The 16,698-nt window shown below is 54.7% G+C and overlaps 5 protein-coding genes across 5 annotated transcripts; 2 read left to right on the forward strand and 3 right to left on the reverse strand.

Moving 5' to 3' along the window:
- Window positions 1-872: 872 nt before the first annotated feature.
- KVR01_008986 (uncharacterized protein) lies at window positions 873-1,363 on the reverse strand (the record flags this gene model as incomplete). The annotated part of the gene is made up of 2 exons (XM_044790391.1): window positions 873-1,074; window positions 1,134-1,363. The coding sequence occupies 2 exons, from the start codon at window positions 1,361-1,363 to the stop codon at window positions 873-875; spliced, it is 432 nt and encodes a 143-aa protein (XP_044641488.1).
- A 4,374-nt stretch (window positions 1,364-5,737) lies between these two features.
- Window positions 5,738-7,422, forward strand: KVR01_009521 (uncharacterized protein; the record flags this gene model as incomplete). The annotated part of the gene is made up of 2 exons (XM_044781584.1): window positions 5,738-5,943; window positions 6,033-7,422. 2 exons carry the CDS (start codon window positions 5,738-5,740, stop codon window positions 7,420-7,422), a joined length of 1,596 nt encoding a protein of 531 aa, XP_044642023.1.
- KVR01_009248 (uncharacterized protein) lies at window positions 7,380-9,399 on the reverse strand. The gene is made up of 2 exons (XM_044783950.1): window positions 8,682-9,399; window positions 7,380-8,595 (listed from the first exon to the last, which is right to left on the reverse strand). The coding sequence occupies exons 1-2, from the start codon at window positions 8,950-8,952 to the stop codon at window positions 7,739-7,741; spliced, it is 1,128 nt and encodes a 375-aa protein (XP_044641750.1). The 5' UTR covers window positions 8,953-9,399; the 3' UTR covers window positions 7,380-7,738.
- A 1,565-nt stretch (window positions 9,400-10,964) lies between these two features.
- On the reverse strand, window positions 10,965-14,141 carry KVR01_009049 (uncharacterized protein; the record flags this gene model as incomplete). Its single annotated transcript, XM_044793605.1, has 10 exons — window positions 13,547-14,141; window positions 13,285-13,447; window positions 13,103-13,214; window positions 12,862-13,033; window positions 12,551-12,783; window positions 12,436-12,465; window positions 12,100-12,363; window positions 11,968-12,037; window positions 11,777-11,912; window positions 10,965-11,711 (listed from the first exon to the last, which is right to left on the reverse strand). Exons 1-10 carry the CDS (start codon window positions 13,678-13,680, stop codon window positions 10,965-10,967), a joined length of 2,061 nt encoding a protein of 686 aa, XP_044641551.1. The 5' UTR covers window positions 13,681-14,141.
- A 1,078-nt stretch (window positions 14,142-15,219) lies between these two features.
- Window positions 15,220-16,347, forward strand: KVR01_008898 (uncharacterized protein; the record flags this gene model as incomplete). Its single annotated transcript, XM_044793211.1, has 1 exon — window positions 15,220-16,347. One exon carries the CDS (start codon window positions 15,220-15,222, stop codon window positions 16,345-16,347), a length of 1,128 nt encoding a protein of 375 aa, XP_044641400.1.
- Window positions 16,348-16,698: the final 351 nt, after the last annotated feature.

Raw genomic sequence — 16,698 nt, forward strand, 5'->3', positions numbered from 1 at the left:
ACCGAGGGACCCAGGAAGAAACCTGGAATACGGCAGTTTCAAGGCCTACCAGAGCTGCCTACAGCCTGACGGCTATCAGGAATTGACGAGAATCTCCACATCATCGAGACAAAGCATAAAAGCCAGGCTCACGCTCTCCTCCATTCCTTTCCATAGAGATACTAAGCCGATCTCGAAGACCCAATCACTGACAAAGTCATCTGCTCTACCAGGATGGTGGCACTCGCCTGGAGCAATTATAAGTAATATGTCATGTGTCAGTCTTACCACTCCACTTGTTGGGCAAGGGACATTAATGTCTGGCCGCTGATGGGCAAACCAGGCCGAACCATATGATATCATCGTCAAGGTCAGACCAGTCGTCATGGAAATGCTTCCTTGTACTGAGGCTAACGGTTGCCTCGCAGGGGCTCTCACAGAAAACACTGTACAGCATTGTGTGATGGTGATGGTGACCGCTGAAAGCCTTGCAAATGGACTGAGTCCAGTCTTGGGTGCTGAATCGTAAGACATTGGTGAAGGGAGGTGGTTCCTCTGGGCACATCTGCCCAGGCGGTTGAAGGAATCACTAGCAGGAACTCGTATGCATCAGGGACGAGACCCAAATATGGAGTGGAACTTCACAAGAAACTAGCTTCACAAGTTAGATCGCTGAAATTTGCTGTGAAACCCCAAGGTTTCTGGAAGAAATCATATTTGCTAGACACCTTTCACCGATAGGGCCCCTTTTTCCCATTACCAGAATGCAATGCCAATGTTTATGCTGCCAGAATGCAATGCCCTATGCCTTTCTCTACCAGAATGCAGATATTGAGGTGAAACAAACCCAATTTGTACAAATGAATCCCCTTGAAAGTAAAAAGGCCGTTTCATCAATTAGAAAACGTGACAGAACGGGCGGTGGCACAGCCTGAAGTGTCAATGATGGACCAGAGCCCACAGTTGGACTGAGGAACCAGGCCGATGGAGCAGCCGGGCAGGATGCCAGTCAGGGTGACCGCCCGGCCGTAGTTGGCGGGACTATTCTGGACAGACCCGGCGAAGGACGAGATCTGGCCATTGACAATGGCGAATCTAGGTAACCGTCACATTAGTACTGCACAGTGGTCTGGTGCAAGGATGGGCAGGCTTACCCCTGGAGGTCACAAGTGCCACCCTGGCGAGCCTCAATGTCACGCTTCTCCGGTGCTTCGTCGAGTCTCACGACGGCCGTGTCCAACAGGGCGAGGTAGGCAGGGTCGACCTCACCCAGGGTGACTTCATATGTGTCAACGGTGGGGTACTGCTGGCGGGGCTGGAGAGCTGGGGCGGCAGAGACTGAGGCAACGAGGGCCACGAGCACATTGATGTAAGAGGGTTGCATTGTGGGCTGTGAGTATTCCTAAGTTTTCTTTTGGTGTGTTGATACGATCAGGTGTGATGTGGATCAGGTTGCTCGTCGGGTTGTCGTGAGGGAATGGTACAGACACTTATATACTTTTCTCTTTCAGCACCAAGGCATCGTTCTGCGACACGATGCCTACGGTAACGACCCGGCCTAATGCTTCCATATCTCTCTCCTGTGGATCCAATGAGACTCTGATACGGCCCCCAAGCCTCACCATTCCTCAGCGGGCATATGCCCGTGATGGAACAGGCACCCTCACCCAATCAAGTGCAAAGTCTATCTACTCCTGTAGCTTCTGTCTTCTTGTCAACAGGATATTATTTCAAGATTGATATACTAGTTCCAACATCATGGGGTCGGGTGGAGGACGGTAACGTTGGTGGGTTGCGGCTGCAACCTACGACGGAGGCGTGCTCGATCTCGGAGAGCGGGTCTGGTCACGATGAAGCGGAGACATTGCTACGGAACAGGGAAGCCGGTCCTCTATCGGTTTCTCTAGTATGATACTTATCAACATCATGTGTATATCATCCAACAATGCTTGGGCTCATGAGTGCCTTCTGATGTGCGTTTCGCGTCTCCCCATTTCATGGTAGCTGTGCTCAAAGCATACAAATCTTTTCAACGAGTGTTTTAAAGTCTGAAATCAACTCTAACTGACGCTGTTGACTCGCCAGACTTTGTAGAGGAATCCGTAAGAGCATAAGGAAAGCATGCCGATTGGCAACACTGCAGGTGTATTGACGCCGGACCTTGTTCGTGGCCAGACTGAGCACGCGAGCGAGGGGTGGCGATCTAACAAGACTTCCGTGATCTCCTCAACAGTCTTCCTTACGAATATACAAAGTGATTGTGTTGGTGGTTGCTAGCTCATAGCGTGTGGCTCGGATATTGGCTTTTCGACGTGATTATCTTGCAGGAGTCTACTGTCGAGGGGTCGACCACTCGATCATACCTCAGCGCCGAGGCTCGACACCAACCCGACCCTCGTACCTTCCTGATTTGGTGACAAGTCCGCTGAATTATCAAGTGGAGTTTTGTTCCCCGCCAGAATAAGACCCAAGCAATCGTATCTGGAGCGGGCATGCATGTGGTTTGCTATGATCGGGATGCTAGCAAGAAAATAAAACAGAAGCACTTCCTTCCACGCAGTGAAGACAACAAGCGTAGCCCACTATACTCCTTAGTCTTCCGATTGGCTACAGCCACCATCCATCAGAGGGCTAGGAACACGGCAGAGTGGAGATGCTAATGATTGAACCAGAATCGGCGTGGGCCCCTATCCAACTCATACCCTGTTGCGGAGGAGAGCTTGCCGCTCGGGCGGGCGCTGTTGAATCCGGCAGGGTGCAAAGCAAGGCTTTTTCCTACCAAAGGGAGTGGTGCCGGAAGTCCAGGCTCATCATATCGATGTCTGACAAGACCATGTGGTCTCGAACCTTGTGGCGGACAAGCTCATCCATCACGATATGGCAGCCCGCCAACACAATCACTGGCATATGCAAGCCTGACAGGCACGCCACTGAGCAGTCAGTCAAAAACCAAATTCTCCTAAGGGCACCCCCCTAGTCTACAGGCATATAGCTTCAGACGACGTCGCATCACTCCCCCTCGGCAAACAATAGTTTGTACTGGGCTTCTTCATTAGGCAAGGCAACAAATGCCAAGACCTCTCCTCTGAGTCTTGTCGTCACCTCGAATGGAGTTCGCCGAGACCAACCTTAAAGTTAGACTTATCTGATGTAACGGGTCGGAATACCGAATGCAACCCCCACGCCGTGCCGCAAGCCATTTTAATCGTGAACGGCTCTGGGCCCGGCTAGTGGCTAGATCGCGGGGCGTCTAGATCGATGTTATCTGCCTCCCGTGACCGAGCCGGAGAATATGCACGAGCTTCGAGATCGCTGGGCGCTTGGAATCTTCTTGGCCGGACTCCGGCCCTACCCGGATCAGCGGAGGCCCTAGAGACGTTCGCCCTCAGTCTGCATGGGAGGGCTCAAAAAGCTCTTCTTGAGAGCTAAGTTGCCGGGTCGAAGGCAATGATCGTAAAGTACGCTTCGCAACATCATGTTGAATATTCAGTCCCTCTAGCTTTGAACACGTTCCAGTGAGTCTGGTGTCATTGTCAGTGAGACTGAACGTGGATGATATTCTTGGAACTGCGCCCTGTCAATCCCCTGTTAGACCAATACTACATGGGATGGTACCCACAATTGCGGACAAAGAATTACTCGTCGGGCCGAAACTGTGAGCTGGGTATTTGTAGTGCGTGTTCCCCGTTACCCAAGACACGGCCGGCCTACAGTTCCAAAATGCTCCTTCTCTCGGATTCCGACACAGATTTTGACGTGTTCCGGTACCTGCACTCCGTCGGGTGTCCATAGTAGGTCAAGAATCACAATGAGCTCCCCCCAGCCTGCTAATGGAAGTGTCCACTGCGCGGATATCGGCAGGGCCGCACACCTTGGATGGATTCATCCATTGATCCGGTCCAAGAGAACTTGATCCACCGGGCCGAAGTTGGCTCTCGCGCCCCATTTCTGGTGGACGTCGTTGGTGGCCTAGGGTAGAAGTTGACCGAATTCAAGACCCAGTTCTCAAACAAATACGGCGTGAATAGACTTGCCTTTAAATAGTTCCCCTAGTCGCGGCTCACCAAAATGATGGACTGCAAGAGAATCTGCCTCGAAGACCACCGCAGTTACATCAGATACTCGAGGGCCTGACCAGACCAATGAGCGGCAGGTCCCTGTGAGTTCCACAGTGATAGACAGCCTATCAAGGAGCCGCGAGCCCACTTGATGCATTACATTATGCACAACTTGGTCGACCACGTTTGCGAGTCCATCCTTTCTCGCGTGGTCGAGGATTTGAGACCCGGTCATACCAAGTAGCTCATGGACGACGTTGTCATACCGTCCATGGGAACGCACAGCTGAGACGTGCTTATGATAACTCTCTCGTCTGCTTTGGAACGGACTGAGGCTCAACTGTCTAAACTCGTTGAGGAAGGTGGGCTCAGTCTAAAACTGTGAAAATGTCATTGTGTCTCTGCCACGTGCAGAGCATGTGAATCAGTGCAGAGAACAATAAGCCCCGCTAGTCAAAGTTCAGGATAGACGGCGCCCTTAGCATAGCCTGAGCTGCCTGAATTCATCGCTTCCATGCTGCTGAAACGAAGTGGATTGCCGGTGACAAAAACCAGGTCGCTGGCGGCCGCGGAAACGCCAAGACAGACATGGATGGCAACGCGGGGAGCGATGAGCCGAAAGGAGAACACCAGCCCATGCCTTTCCATTGCCCCTAGCTTCCCATGGTTCGGCCGCGGATGAAACCTTTTCCCTCCCCGTAAATCTTCTGCTGCTCCGGCGCATGTAAACCCTGGCTCATGTAGCAACGAAGCGGACGGTCCGGGAATTTTATTGGTTTGACAATGTGGCCCTGCACCGACAGGGCAGATCTTTGGTAAGTCAAACGTGCTCTGGCCATTCTCTGCAACAGCTATTGCAGCACATTTCCGGATGAACATTGTGTCCTTTTGCTGTCGGCAATTGCGATGAGCGGGTCTGCGGTATCAGTATGCGCAGGACGGCAAACAGGCTGAAAATGCCATACTCATCGTGGCACAGATGATTCCACACGATCGGCCGAGTGATGCCCCTGTCTCAGAAAAACGAGAGTTGCCCCCGTTTTATTACCCCTGTCAAAAATTTTAAAGGTTTATTAAAAAGTAGTCTTCTTTTAATAACTCTATTAATACTTAACTTAAAAATATAGAGAAATTATATTTATAATCCTTATAAAATTTTCTATAAGATTAAATTTTTAAAATAATTTTTATTAAAAGTTTATTTATTACTAAAGTTATAAACTAAACTACTTAATAGGTCCGTATACTTACTTATCTTATCAGCCTAATAACCTCTATACCTTATATAAAAAAGATTTAATAATAAAGATTTAAAAAATATTACTATATAAAGGTTTTAATAAGGATTATAAATATATTTTTTATATATTTTTAAGTTAAGTATTAATAGAGTTATTAAAAGAAGACTACTTTTTAATAAACCTTTAAAATTTTTGACAGGGGTAATAAAACAGGGGGGGGGGCAACTCGTTTTTCTCAGACAGCCAAAGTGGCTAATTCATTCATGCTTTGGAGCCCTGGACACGAGAAGTAAGCTCAAATAGGTAATCACGTACTAAGATAAGAGTTTAAGCCCGATTAATAATAAACGTCTCTTTTCGGTCCTGAACAAACAAAACGCCGAGCCTTCTCGTGAACCACAACATAGACCAGCGAAGCCATAGAACAACCAACAATAGAACCAACTACTCCCGTAAAACATGCCCTCTTATAATGGGCTTGTGCTATTAAGCACACTACCGCTTGCCTACATTATCTCGACTGTGGTCTACCGCCTCTACTTTCACCCCTTGGCGAAATATCCTGGGCCATTCTGGGGGAAAATTTCCGAGATCCCTTCGTACTGGCACGCGGTGAAGCAAGATCGCCATCTCTGGCTCTACCAGCTTCAAGAGCAATATGGTACGTATTAAGCTTGACTGAGTCACCTCCTTATTCAATGCCACAAGACTCACAAGACGTCCCAGGACACACATTTCGGTACAGCCCAAACAGCCTTCTCGTGAACAACCCCGACGGGTTCAGGTCGGTGTACGGCCCGAAAGGGAACGTGAAGAAGGGACTGTACTATTTGATCTGGCCACGCAATGTTGACACCCTGACTACCCTGAACGTGATCGACCACGAGGTCCATGCGCGCAAGCGGCGAGTCCTGAATAGTTCGTTCTCTGATAAGGCACTGCGGTCTGCGGAGAAGTTTGTGCTCTCAAACACCAACAGGTGGTGCGACCTCATCGACGGGAATGCCGAGCAGGGCGGTGGTGGCGACGGATGGTCCGCCTCCCTGAACATGACGGACTGGGTCAACCACCTGGTCTTCGACATCCTTGGAGACCTATGCTTCGGGAAGCAGTTCAACATGAAAGAGCCCGACAGTGAGCTTCGATACGTCCCAGAACTGATAGCCGGATTCATGCAGTTCATGCACCCCATCGCGTGGTCCCCAATCGCTGGATTCTGGGCCTGGCTTAAGCCCCGAGGCCTGGACAAGCTCCTGGAACTCGCCACGCCGCCCGCACTCAAGAGGTGGGAGAGCTTCGTGGAGAAGTGTCTGGCAGAACGCACCAGGGAGGAGCAGGCGCGGGAGGAACAGCTGCAGGCCGGCCTCGTCGCCGAGGGCGAGACGCGCAAGGATTTCTTCCACTACATCTACCACGCCGAGGACCCGGAGACGGGCACGCGCGGCTTCCCCAAGCACGAGATGTACGGCGAGACGGAGCTCCTCATCATCGCCGGCTCCGACACCACGGCCATCGTCATGGCCGGGCTGCTCTTCTACCTCGTCCGCAACCCTGCCGCGTATGCCAGGCTCGTCGACGAGGTGCGGTCTGCGTTCTCCAGCTCGTCTGAGATCCAGTCCGGGCCTAGGCTACAGTCGTGTAGATATCTCCGGGCCTGCATCAACGAGGGGCTCCGCATGACGCCGCCCGTCGCATGCGAGCCTCTCCGCGAGGTGATGGCGGGCGGAACAGACGTTGACGGGGAGTCCTTCCCGCCGGGCGTAAATGTGAGCGTTGCGTTCTACTGCCTCAGCCACAACAAGGACGTCTACCCCGAGCCGCACAAGTTCAGGCCGGAGCGGTGGCTAGTCGACGAGAAGGCGGGCATCACTGAAGAAGACGTGGCCCGCGCCGAGAGCGGCGCCTGCTCCTTTTCCATGGGTAGTCGTGGATGTCCTGGGAAATACCTGGCCTTGATTGAGATGACCATTGTCATGGCCAAACTTGTTTATCTGTTTGACATGAGGGAAGACCCCGACAAGAAAGTGGGCGGTGGAGGCCCAGGCAAGGGACCAGGTCGCGAGAACCCTGACCTCTATCAGACATACGATATCTTCGTGTCTCTGCATGATGGGCCCATGATCCAGTTCAAACGCCGGGGGTGATCAACAAGATCGGGAAGCTGATTGCTAGGGCGGATGGAAGAGGATCCTTCAATCCAGTGCAGAATGCACAGAGCGCGCATGGCCCTACATGGGTTAAACTGGTGTTTCCTTATTCGTTGATGTCTTCTGTATCGTCAATTCTCTCCTCAGCTTGTTGTTTCCTTTTTCCTTTTCTCTCCCAAGCATCCATGTTGGTTTAATGAGAGTATTGGTGAGGGCACAGAAACCGTCGGGATCCCGTCCGTAGAACATGTGAAAACCCTTGAGAAGTCCACGCTTACAAGCAGCTGCGCATACTTTTGACTGCCGACCTGACTCATGCTGTCAACATCGGCGTGATCCGCATCTCGAAGACGCTCTTCACCGCCTGCGCGCCAATACCAGGCAAGGCATTCACCATCCAGCTCTTGAGGTTCTCCCACGCCTCCCTGATCAGCCTCATCAGCGCCCCGAACGCAGAGCGGAACCAGCCCCAGACCGTGTCCCAGGGGATGAAGTAGATGGCGGCGGCGGCCCCGACGCCGGCGAGGGCGATCTGGCCGGGCCCGGACAGGCAGAAGAGGCCCGCGCCGATCCTGATGGCGCCGTCGATGCCCGACTCGGCCACCTTGGTGGCGACCTGGATGGCGATGCCGCCGGCGTAGCACTCGACGACCGAGGCGAGCGTGGCGGTCCCCGCGGCGACGTCGAGGAGCTTGTTGACGGGGCTGCGCCACTTGTTCCACTCCGGGTTGCCCTCGCACTTTGCCTCGCACATCTCCCTGAAGTGCTTGGCGACCTCCTCGCGCTGCTGCTTGGAGATCATGCCCATGGCGTCGCGCGCCGTCCACGGGATCCCCATCGACACCTGGATGATGACGTCCGGGCCCAGGATGATGTTGTGGTCGCCGACGTTCTTGGTCTGCCACTCGTCCAGGCGGATGCCGCAGAAGGTTGAGGCCCCGTTCACCACGAGCTTGCTGTTGCCCTCGACCGTCCCCGGCACCTTGGACACCTCGGCGCACCGGATGATGTACAGGTTGTCGATGTTCTCCGGCACGGTGAAGGTGGACGTCTGCAGGTCGACGTAGCGGCTGATCAGCAGGAACAGCTCGTGGACCTGGCCGTCACTGGCGGTGTTGTCCATCTCCTGCTGCAGGCTCTCTGGCGTGGTGAAGCACATGGCCGCCTTGGCTGGTGATGGGTAGCATGTTAGTGACATTTTGGGTAAACAACACCAGGTATGAGATACCTAGGTAAGGATAAGCATGGCTACGTACCCTTCTTCATCTTCCACCATCGCGGCTTGGCCTTGTTCCTGAGGGGCTCAATGGTGCTCTTCCTGACCACCGGGAGCAGGACAGCCCCCTCGTGTGCCTTCCATCGCTTAATGCCCTGATACACTTGGTCACACTCCAACTGAGTTGACGAGCGGACCTCCTCCACTTTTGACTCGCTTGAGCTCTGCTTGGTGAGTGAGCTCTGCTTGGACAGTGAGCTTTGTTTGGAGAGCGACGAGGTTGTCCGTCGGACCAGGGTCATTGCAGACATTTTGTGATAGTGCGTCTGCTACCGGCGCAGACTTGGATTGAAAAAAGAGTGCTGTTTTCCCTCGAGAGAAACGTATAACAGACCAGTGCTAGGATTGTTTGCTTGATGAGTCAATGGGTCCGGCTCCAGGTTCGTGGAATGGCCATGGAACGGCGTTCAGATAAAGACTCAATGCCCCCTGCATAGCGATGGGGTCACAAGGACCGTCCCGGTAATTCCGCGAGGCCTTGGTCGACTCCATTTCAGGTCCATGTTCAAGAGAGGATATCGTTGTTGCTGTCCATGGGAATGGCTTACTTCATTGGGCTAGGGGGAATCCTGGTGGAGGCCAGGGGCCACTTCATCGACACGTGTATGGTTGGTGGTTCATGCAATGCGGGCTCCACTGCTTACTGTCATCGCAAGGGAATCCGGGACAACCCTCTCACCGCTCTGGGTCTTGTTTCTCGACGGCCCACTGACACCACAATCGATAGGGCAGCGAATAGCGCGGCTCAAGGAACATTATGATTCCTGCCCAGGTTTCCCGCAGTGGGGACGAGGGATCGTGAGATCTTGGGACAGAAATGTCCGAGGCACCGAGCATGGGTTAGGGTTCCAGTGGTCTTGGAAATGAGAATCATGCGATGTCCGTTTGCCCCAATTCGGAGTCACTTTTGGGGTGGTTGTTTGCCACTCACGTCACGAGACACGGAATCCGTAGTCCACCTTAAGTGGCGATGCTTGATATTATTGGATTGAAGGGATCAATGTTCTGTAGTTTCCAGCGGCCTCATTCTCCTATCTACCAGGCATTGAATCGCCCGCCCAGACAGCGTCCTATTCGCAGCCAAATTGCCCAGGTATTCCTCTCAGCATGGGTATACCTTTGACAGCAAATCGCTTCGAGATGTGAAAAATATCTGGGCGAGGGCGATGGGAATGAGCGACGAAATGATTTGAAGGACGTCTGCCATGGGATTAGTGACTGAGACAAGACAGAGAGAGGTTCTCGTACATGTGTTCAGGGAAAAGGGAACTCTGGGTACCTGGGTAGCTCTCACTTATTCCCTGAGCGAGGCAAGACTTTTTACCAAAGGAGTTTCCCTGCTTTTCCAATGAAGACATCTACTGCCTTGTTGCCACAGCAGGTTCCAAAAATCAACCACTCGAACCTTCTGTTGTGAAGGACGGTGACCCAAGAGTCGTTCTTCCCACCCACTTAAGACGGGCAGCAGAATTTGTCCTCCAAGTCCTATCAAAGCAAAAGTTGGTCAGCCCCCTTCTATTCCAGACAGCTGAGAAGTGCTTTCTATTTTTGGAGGTGGTCTTACGTTGCCGCAGACCATGCAGGTTGGCGCCCAAATGGCCCGAGTACACTGGGTACAGTTCGCGAATGAGCAGCAGCGTAGTGGCGCCATGGGGGCGAGGGCAGCTGCAGAGACGAGGCTGCTGGCCATTCCGACGGCGACGACGATAGCGATCTTGACGTTGTTGAGCTGCATGTTGATAGCTGCGTCGGGTCAGATGTAGTGTTGATGTTTGGTCTCGTGGTTGCTTCCCAGTGTTGGTTACGGGATCGATCCACTCTGCGGCTGGCGGGTTGATGGGTGTGAGGTCGTTCCGATGGGTGAAATGGTGAGGGCAAAGACGAGGGAATTTATCTGGATTATTCGCCGCGGGAGCTGTGCTGTGATTCACCCCGAATAGCGATGCATCGCAGTGACGGGGACGCTTTCCTAAGGCACGGCCGGCTTCCGTTTGGATGTCATTCAGGTCGGCTTCACCCAAACGAGGTTGAAGCCACACCTGTGGGCTCGGGATGGGATGATCGGAACACTGTGTTGTATTGGGAATATGGGTATAAAATTTATCAACCACGCAAAGCCTAAGAGCTCATTCGGCTTCCTGAATCCATGGAACCCAGGATCACGGCTATCATGTTGCTGGGCTGCTTGTACAACCTTGGAACCTCGCGACACCCGCCAATCACACCATAACGACGGTACAGCCGCGATCTCGCTCCACCTCATCTACTGCTTGGTCTTCTCCGAGGCATTGTCCGGCACATCCGTGACCTTACCCTCGATCGGCTCGCTGAAGGCGTCGGCCTTCTTCATGCCGAGCATGCCCTTGGTGACGCGCACGATGCTGTGGCGGCCCTCCCACAGCGGGAAGATGCCGACCGCGCCGGAGCTGCCAAAGATCCAGATGATGCCCACCGTCACCCAGCCCGTGAAGAAGGGCTTCGAGAACACGTAGCCAGACCCGTACATGGGCATCGGCCACAGGACCAGGAACGACACGGCCATCACCACGGTGAGCCACTTGGCCAGCTTCGACGCCTTGTTGAGCTTGACCATGTCCTGCTCCGGCGCCATGAGCGTGACGCCCGGCGGCGGCGTGCTGACGCCGCCCTCCAGCCCGCGGCCGCCCTCGTCGCCCGAGGACGAGGTGTACGCGTCGTCGCCCTGCTTGATGGCCGCCATGCTCGACCAGTCGTAGTTGTCGGCGCCGAAGCCGAACGTCAGGATGGGCACGAAGACGAGGGGGCTCAGCAGCGCGACCACGTTGCCCGCCAGCATGGGGTTGTTGGAGCCCAGGTTCTCGATGGAGAGCACGCCGTCGAACTCGCGCGCGCAGGTCACGGTCCACGCGACGAGGGCGCACGCCAGGCCCAGGATCGGGGACCCCGCGGCGGCGATCCAGTTCTGGCGCCGCCAGAAGAGGGTCAGGGTCGCTGGGATGACGGCGGCGCTGATCATGACGCCCATCCAGAGCTGTGTGTATGTGTGGTTAGTGTCGGAGGGCAGGTTCCATGGGATGGGACGCGGCGATGACTTACGTAGAGCCAGCCCATGGAGATGCCGGCGTGGTACATGCCGACGGAGAAGCCGGCCATGATCAGGCCATAGGCACACACGGCCGTGTGCGAGACGGCGATGAGTCGCTTTCCAGGGGCGGCTGGGTTGATGTACGTCCTGGGGTGTTCGGTAAGTGGCTGCGTCGCCAGGTTTGACTCCACAGGTAACTCACTGGTAAATGTCATATGTGACGATAGAAGAGACCGCGATGAGCTGTGCTGAGAATGCAGAAGTCACGGCCACTAAGCCACGCGTGTTAGTGTCCGCCACGACCACAAACCGAGCCGCGGGAGTGCTATCTTACTGAAGATCATAATGAGCGTGCAAATAGCACCCGATTTTCCCAGGAGACCGATGGCCGCATAAGGGAGCACCAGGCCCGCTGTGATATCAGCAGGCAGCATGCGGTCAGGATACGTTGGGAAGGCCGGGGTGCCCTCGAGGGCCAGGGCCGAGAGACCCATCGTGGTGGCACAGAGCCATGGAATCGCGAACCAGGCGAGACCGCCGATGATGTACCCGGGGAGGGCATGGACAGGAGAAGCAGCGATGGCCTTGTTGTAGTAGCCTTTGGGGGTGTCTGTGGTCAGTCACCTGCCCAAAAATACGATTGGACATGCCATCAAGGAGCGGAACTCACCATTGTCCATGAACACAGTTCCGAAGTTACCTAGTACAAGTTAGCAGACATCTTCAAGTGAGTATGACAAAGTCACTGTCTTCCGGAAGCTCTGCGGTTGCGATTCTGTACTCACCCACAATGTTGATAACGAAGAAGATGGCACCCTCCTTGGATCGCATGGTGAGATAGGAGCCCTCCGCATTTCCTTCAACGGGGTGTGACGCCGACGCGGCCATGAGACGGTCGTAGACGATCGAAGGGGATCCCAGCTCGCTCCCCGTCGCATAAGCAGTAAGAGCGAAGATGAGGATGATCACCAGGATGATCACGGTGTGAACATAATCGGTGAGGAAGGTGGCCTTGATTCTAATCATGGGAGTCAGTGTCATGCCCGCTTCGGTCCCTGCAGTTGCAAGCGGAGACATCTGGATATCACGAGCTTACCCGCCAAACATTGTGTACAGCACGACACCCAGGGGCAGCAGGAAACAGGCTGCCTCGGTTGACATGCCGGTCAGGGATGTCACCACAGCTGAACCGCCCACCACCAGCATCAGGGTGACCAAGATGTTGGTGAAAAGGCCAAAGCAGATGAAGACGCAATGCGTGGTTCGGCCTGTACAGATGTTAGCAAGTGGGTCCCTCCTACTCACGGCCCTGATCAAAAGTCGGAAGCAGAACTAACCATATCGTGCGCGAATGACCTCCAGCACAGTGTGGGCATTGGGAGCCCGTCTCTTGAGCTCAATGGCAAGCGTGGCGAATAGGATAATCTGGACTGTGGCACCGGATGCGTACTGCGAGTGGAGGTCAGCATCCCCGCGGGCTGAGAGCCTGGCAAAAGAGGTATGGTGCGGTATGACTGACCCAGAAAGGACCGGAGACTCCATATCGATACGCCACTCCCGAGGACTGTAGTAGCGTAGCGGCCCAAGTCCAGGATGAGACAACAGCAGAAGCGACGAGGCCAGACTTGACCGTCCTGCCGGCGGTGTTGAACATCTCAGAGGTCTGAGACTCATGATTGTATCTGCACCGCACCAACACGTTATTCAGAAAACAGTTCGCAGCCAGAGAGCAGTAGGGAAATCCGGGCTGTCGAGGGGCATGGATTGGCAGAGCATCTTACCTCTTCAGAACCCAGGTGGTGAGAATCATTCCCAGGGCAAACAGAAAGCCGAGGCCGACAATGATGCCGTAGCCATAAGCCTGGCTGAGAGGGGGGGCTACAGCGCCCGAAGCTGGACCACCGCCACCAGCCATGATGACAGGCTTGCGTTCGGAATGTTGAGGGCGACCGTGCGCTCAGAGGGATGGACCGAGTTGTTGGGCCTAGCAACGAGCAAACCGTGCCTCACAGGTGTCCGAATTTCTATAAAGCAGAAGTGGTTCGTCCGCCCGCGCCGCACCGGGGAATCGGGAGGAGGGTCGGCACGGTATTCTTATGAAGCGAGACTCGGAAGGGCTGAAAATATTCGGAAGCTTGTGGAACCAGAGTGCGAGCCCGCCCTTGTGTCACTGCCGGGCCATGCAAGATGCACGCAACATGGGTGTCTAAACCTGGGGATGATTTTCCCAACCCCCGGAGATGTTCGCTCGCGTGGCTGGCGATTGGCCATGATAACGCGGGATGGTCACTTACATTGGCGTACATTGGGAGCTTTGGGGGTTGCTCGGGTGGGTCCAGCAGGGACAAAGTGTAGGCTAAGCTTTGTAACGGACGACATGATAGGTAGAGATAACGGAAAGCCAAAAAAAATGTCTAGTGGTCGCCGGTAAGCTTCTTATCACGTCCGTCTGAGTGGCATGGCCGAGCTATAACAAATTACCGTGCGTGATTGAGGCCGTGTGTGATAAGAGATAAGATAGACGGGCGTCTAGTCGGAGAGCTTTTGGAGCGGTCTCAAGGGTTCCTGCAGCAGTGAGATGGGGGCCGGCATGCTCAGGTAATCATAATCCAGGCTCTGCCAAGGGCCTTGTGGTGTGCCAACATCTTCTACTGCGAGACTACCCTGTGGTGGTTGTGCGTGGGTGCATGTAGTGAGATAAGCAGTGATGATAACATTGCTGGACTTATTACCGATAGCCTGAATATCCTGTCCCTTAGGTAGAATTGCCCCACACATATACCCTTGGCGTACCTCGTCAGGTGGCCGGGAACGGACGAAAATCGAATCGAGGGACACCAAGACAACATTTGAAGTCTCTCGTGCCCTGCTCTGCCATCGAGGCCATCACTGCCGGTCACTTTATCCGTGTTTACTAGCACGACTGCACGACTCGGTATCTATCTTAGCCTTGCCGCGGCTTTGTGGCGGTCGCGGTACTTGGAGAGACGCGAGGCGGCCGCTAGTCCGAGATCGATATCGCCCGGGCAAGGCTTGAGTTACTTGAGCGCCTTTTTCGTCCACTGATCACGTGAGCAGACGCGTTCAGGCGATGTTGTTCTCCTTATTACTGAAAGACAAGCGCCAGGCATGGCCGAAGAGACGGTAGTCGAATGTTGTTCAGGGCCTTTATGAATATGGGCCCCATCAAGTCGTATTTGATATCAATGATGAACGCTGTTAGACATGGTTGACTTGAAGTGAATGTGTCCGAGGAAGGTGAGGGGCTGCTATATCACCCACGTAGACTAATATCGCGGGAGCCTGGCGTATTAGACCATATATTTCCGCTGACCAGGCCGATGCTTCAGCGACAACTCCAACACCCCACCACTGCGCACATCACGCTACTACTAGTGGGTAGCTATACAACCAAATTGATCCGCTCTGTTTCTAAGAGTACAACACGTCGAGCATGGCACGGACGGGACACACGGGACCTCATCTGAAGCCCACGGCACCCGAAGGCTCAGCCCGCCCACGGCCACTCCTCGGAACCAGCTGGGACCCAACGGCCTTCAGCGTGGAGGTTGCTGCGATTTACGCCGAGCAGGTTAATGAGGCGCCGGAATCTGTGATCCTACTGCCTTCAGAGTACTTTGACCCACCATGCGTGGAGCTATCCCCCGGCAGGAGAGATGAGCCCGACGCCGAATGGCGCCATTGCTGGTCCGTCGGGCGCTGTTGGAAAACCACAGTGGCCTACGAGCAGCTCCTCGGCAGCTGCAGCACGAGCAGCATCAACAGCGATGGCGCACAGCCCCATCCCCGGCTTGCTGCCTTCATCGGTCGGGACCCATGGACCTCCCTCCCCGTCTTTGCCAAGCCGTCAGGGCCACCGCTGGGAATTTTTATCACACAAAACAAGGCCGCGATGTATGAAGAACACAGCGGCGCTGGCGCCAGCCACAGAATTAGACCGTCCTTTCGCCCCCTTGCCTACAAATGGGCCCTCCACCTCGCATCCGCCCTCGACTATGTCCACGCACAGGACATCATCCTCGGCGACCTCACCAGCGAGCACTGCTGGCTGTCCGGCAGCGGAAGCAGCTCGCTCTCGCTCTTCCTGGTCGGCTTTCTAGACGCGTGCTATAGAGATAATGTCACCGGGATAAAATACCTCGGCGGGGCTTGCACCGGCGAGACATTCCACCCCTTATGCCCACTGCAGCCTCGGGAGCGGGGTGCCCGCTCCCGGGAGCCGGACATCCAGACGGATCTGTTCCTGTGGGGCTGTGTTGTCTATGAAATTATGGTGGGGCGCTGGCCGGGCCATGAAGTCCCGGGGAGGCCGTGGCAAGATATTTCGATGATGATCCCCCGACATGAGTGGCCTACGCTGGAGAGGGAGTACCTCGGACAGCTGGTGAAGGGCTGCTGGTCGGGAGAGGTCACGTCAAGCCGAAGCCTGCTGGAGCATCTCGTCAAGTTCCTGCAGACGGAGGGCTGGCAGGTGGAGGATGGTGACGATTTGCAGTTTGATCCGTCGCCACTCCTCCCTCAAGTCACTACTAGTCTACCCAGGCACCCTGAGCAGTACTAGTAGACGGGCCTTGCCCACGAACCAGATCCGCATCGGCCTGGTGGGGCAAGGCTGTCTCCTTGTGGGGCCGCGGCAGATGTCGATACACGCCGCGTCGTCGGGGGTCCGACCCCAGGAGAGCCGTTCTCGTGCCCCAACAATGCGAGTTTCTGCAAGCTCTGTTAGGTCGGATACTGCCGGCTTCAGGACCGCTCTATCTATACACACCTCCTCACCTTGAAGTCACCTGGGCAGCCGGGGCGACCTGCGGAACAGTTAAATCGCTGGCTTGTCCCCAGCCTACCACTCACTACACAGCCAATATGTGTTCACTCTAAGAGTCGTATCTTCCGGGGACGCCGCGCATGGTCA

This window comes from Diaporthe batatas (genome assembly GCF_019321695.1).
Source record: "Diaporthe batatas strain CRI 302-4 chromosome Unknown Contig00011, whole genome shotgun sequence".
NCBI classification, from domain to species: Eukaryota; Fungi; Ascomycota; class Sordariomycetes; order Diaporthales; family Diaporthaceae; genus Diaporthe; species Diaporthe batatas.

Excerpts from the sequence above, each read along its gene's own strand:
- KVR01_009248 (XM_044783950.1), bottom strand. The coding sequence starts at position 8,952 with ATGTCTGCAATGACCCTGGTCCGACGGACAACCTCGTCGCTCTCCAAA. Across the intron at positions 8,596-8,681 it reads ATGGTGGAAGATGAAGAAGG|CCAAGGCGGCCATGTGCTTC; the intron begins GTACGTAGCCAT and ends ACCCATCACCAG.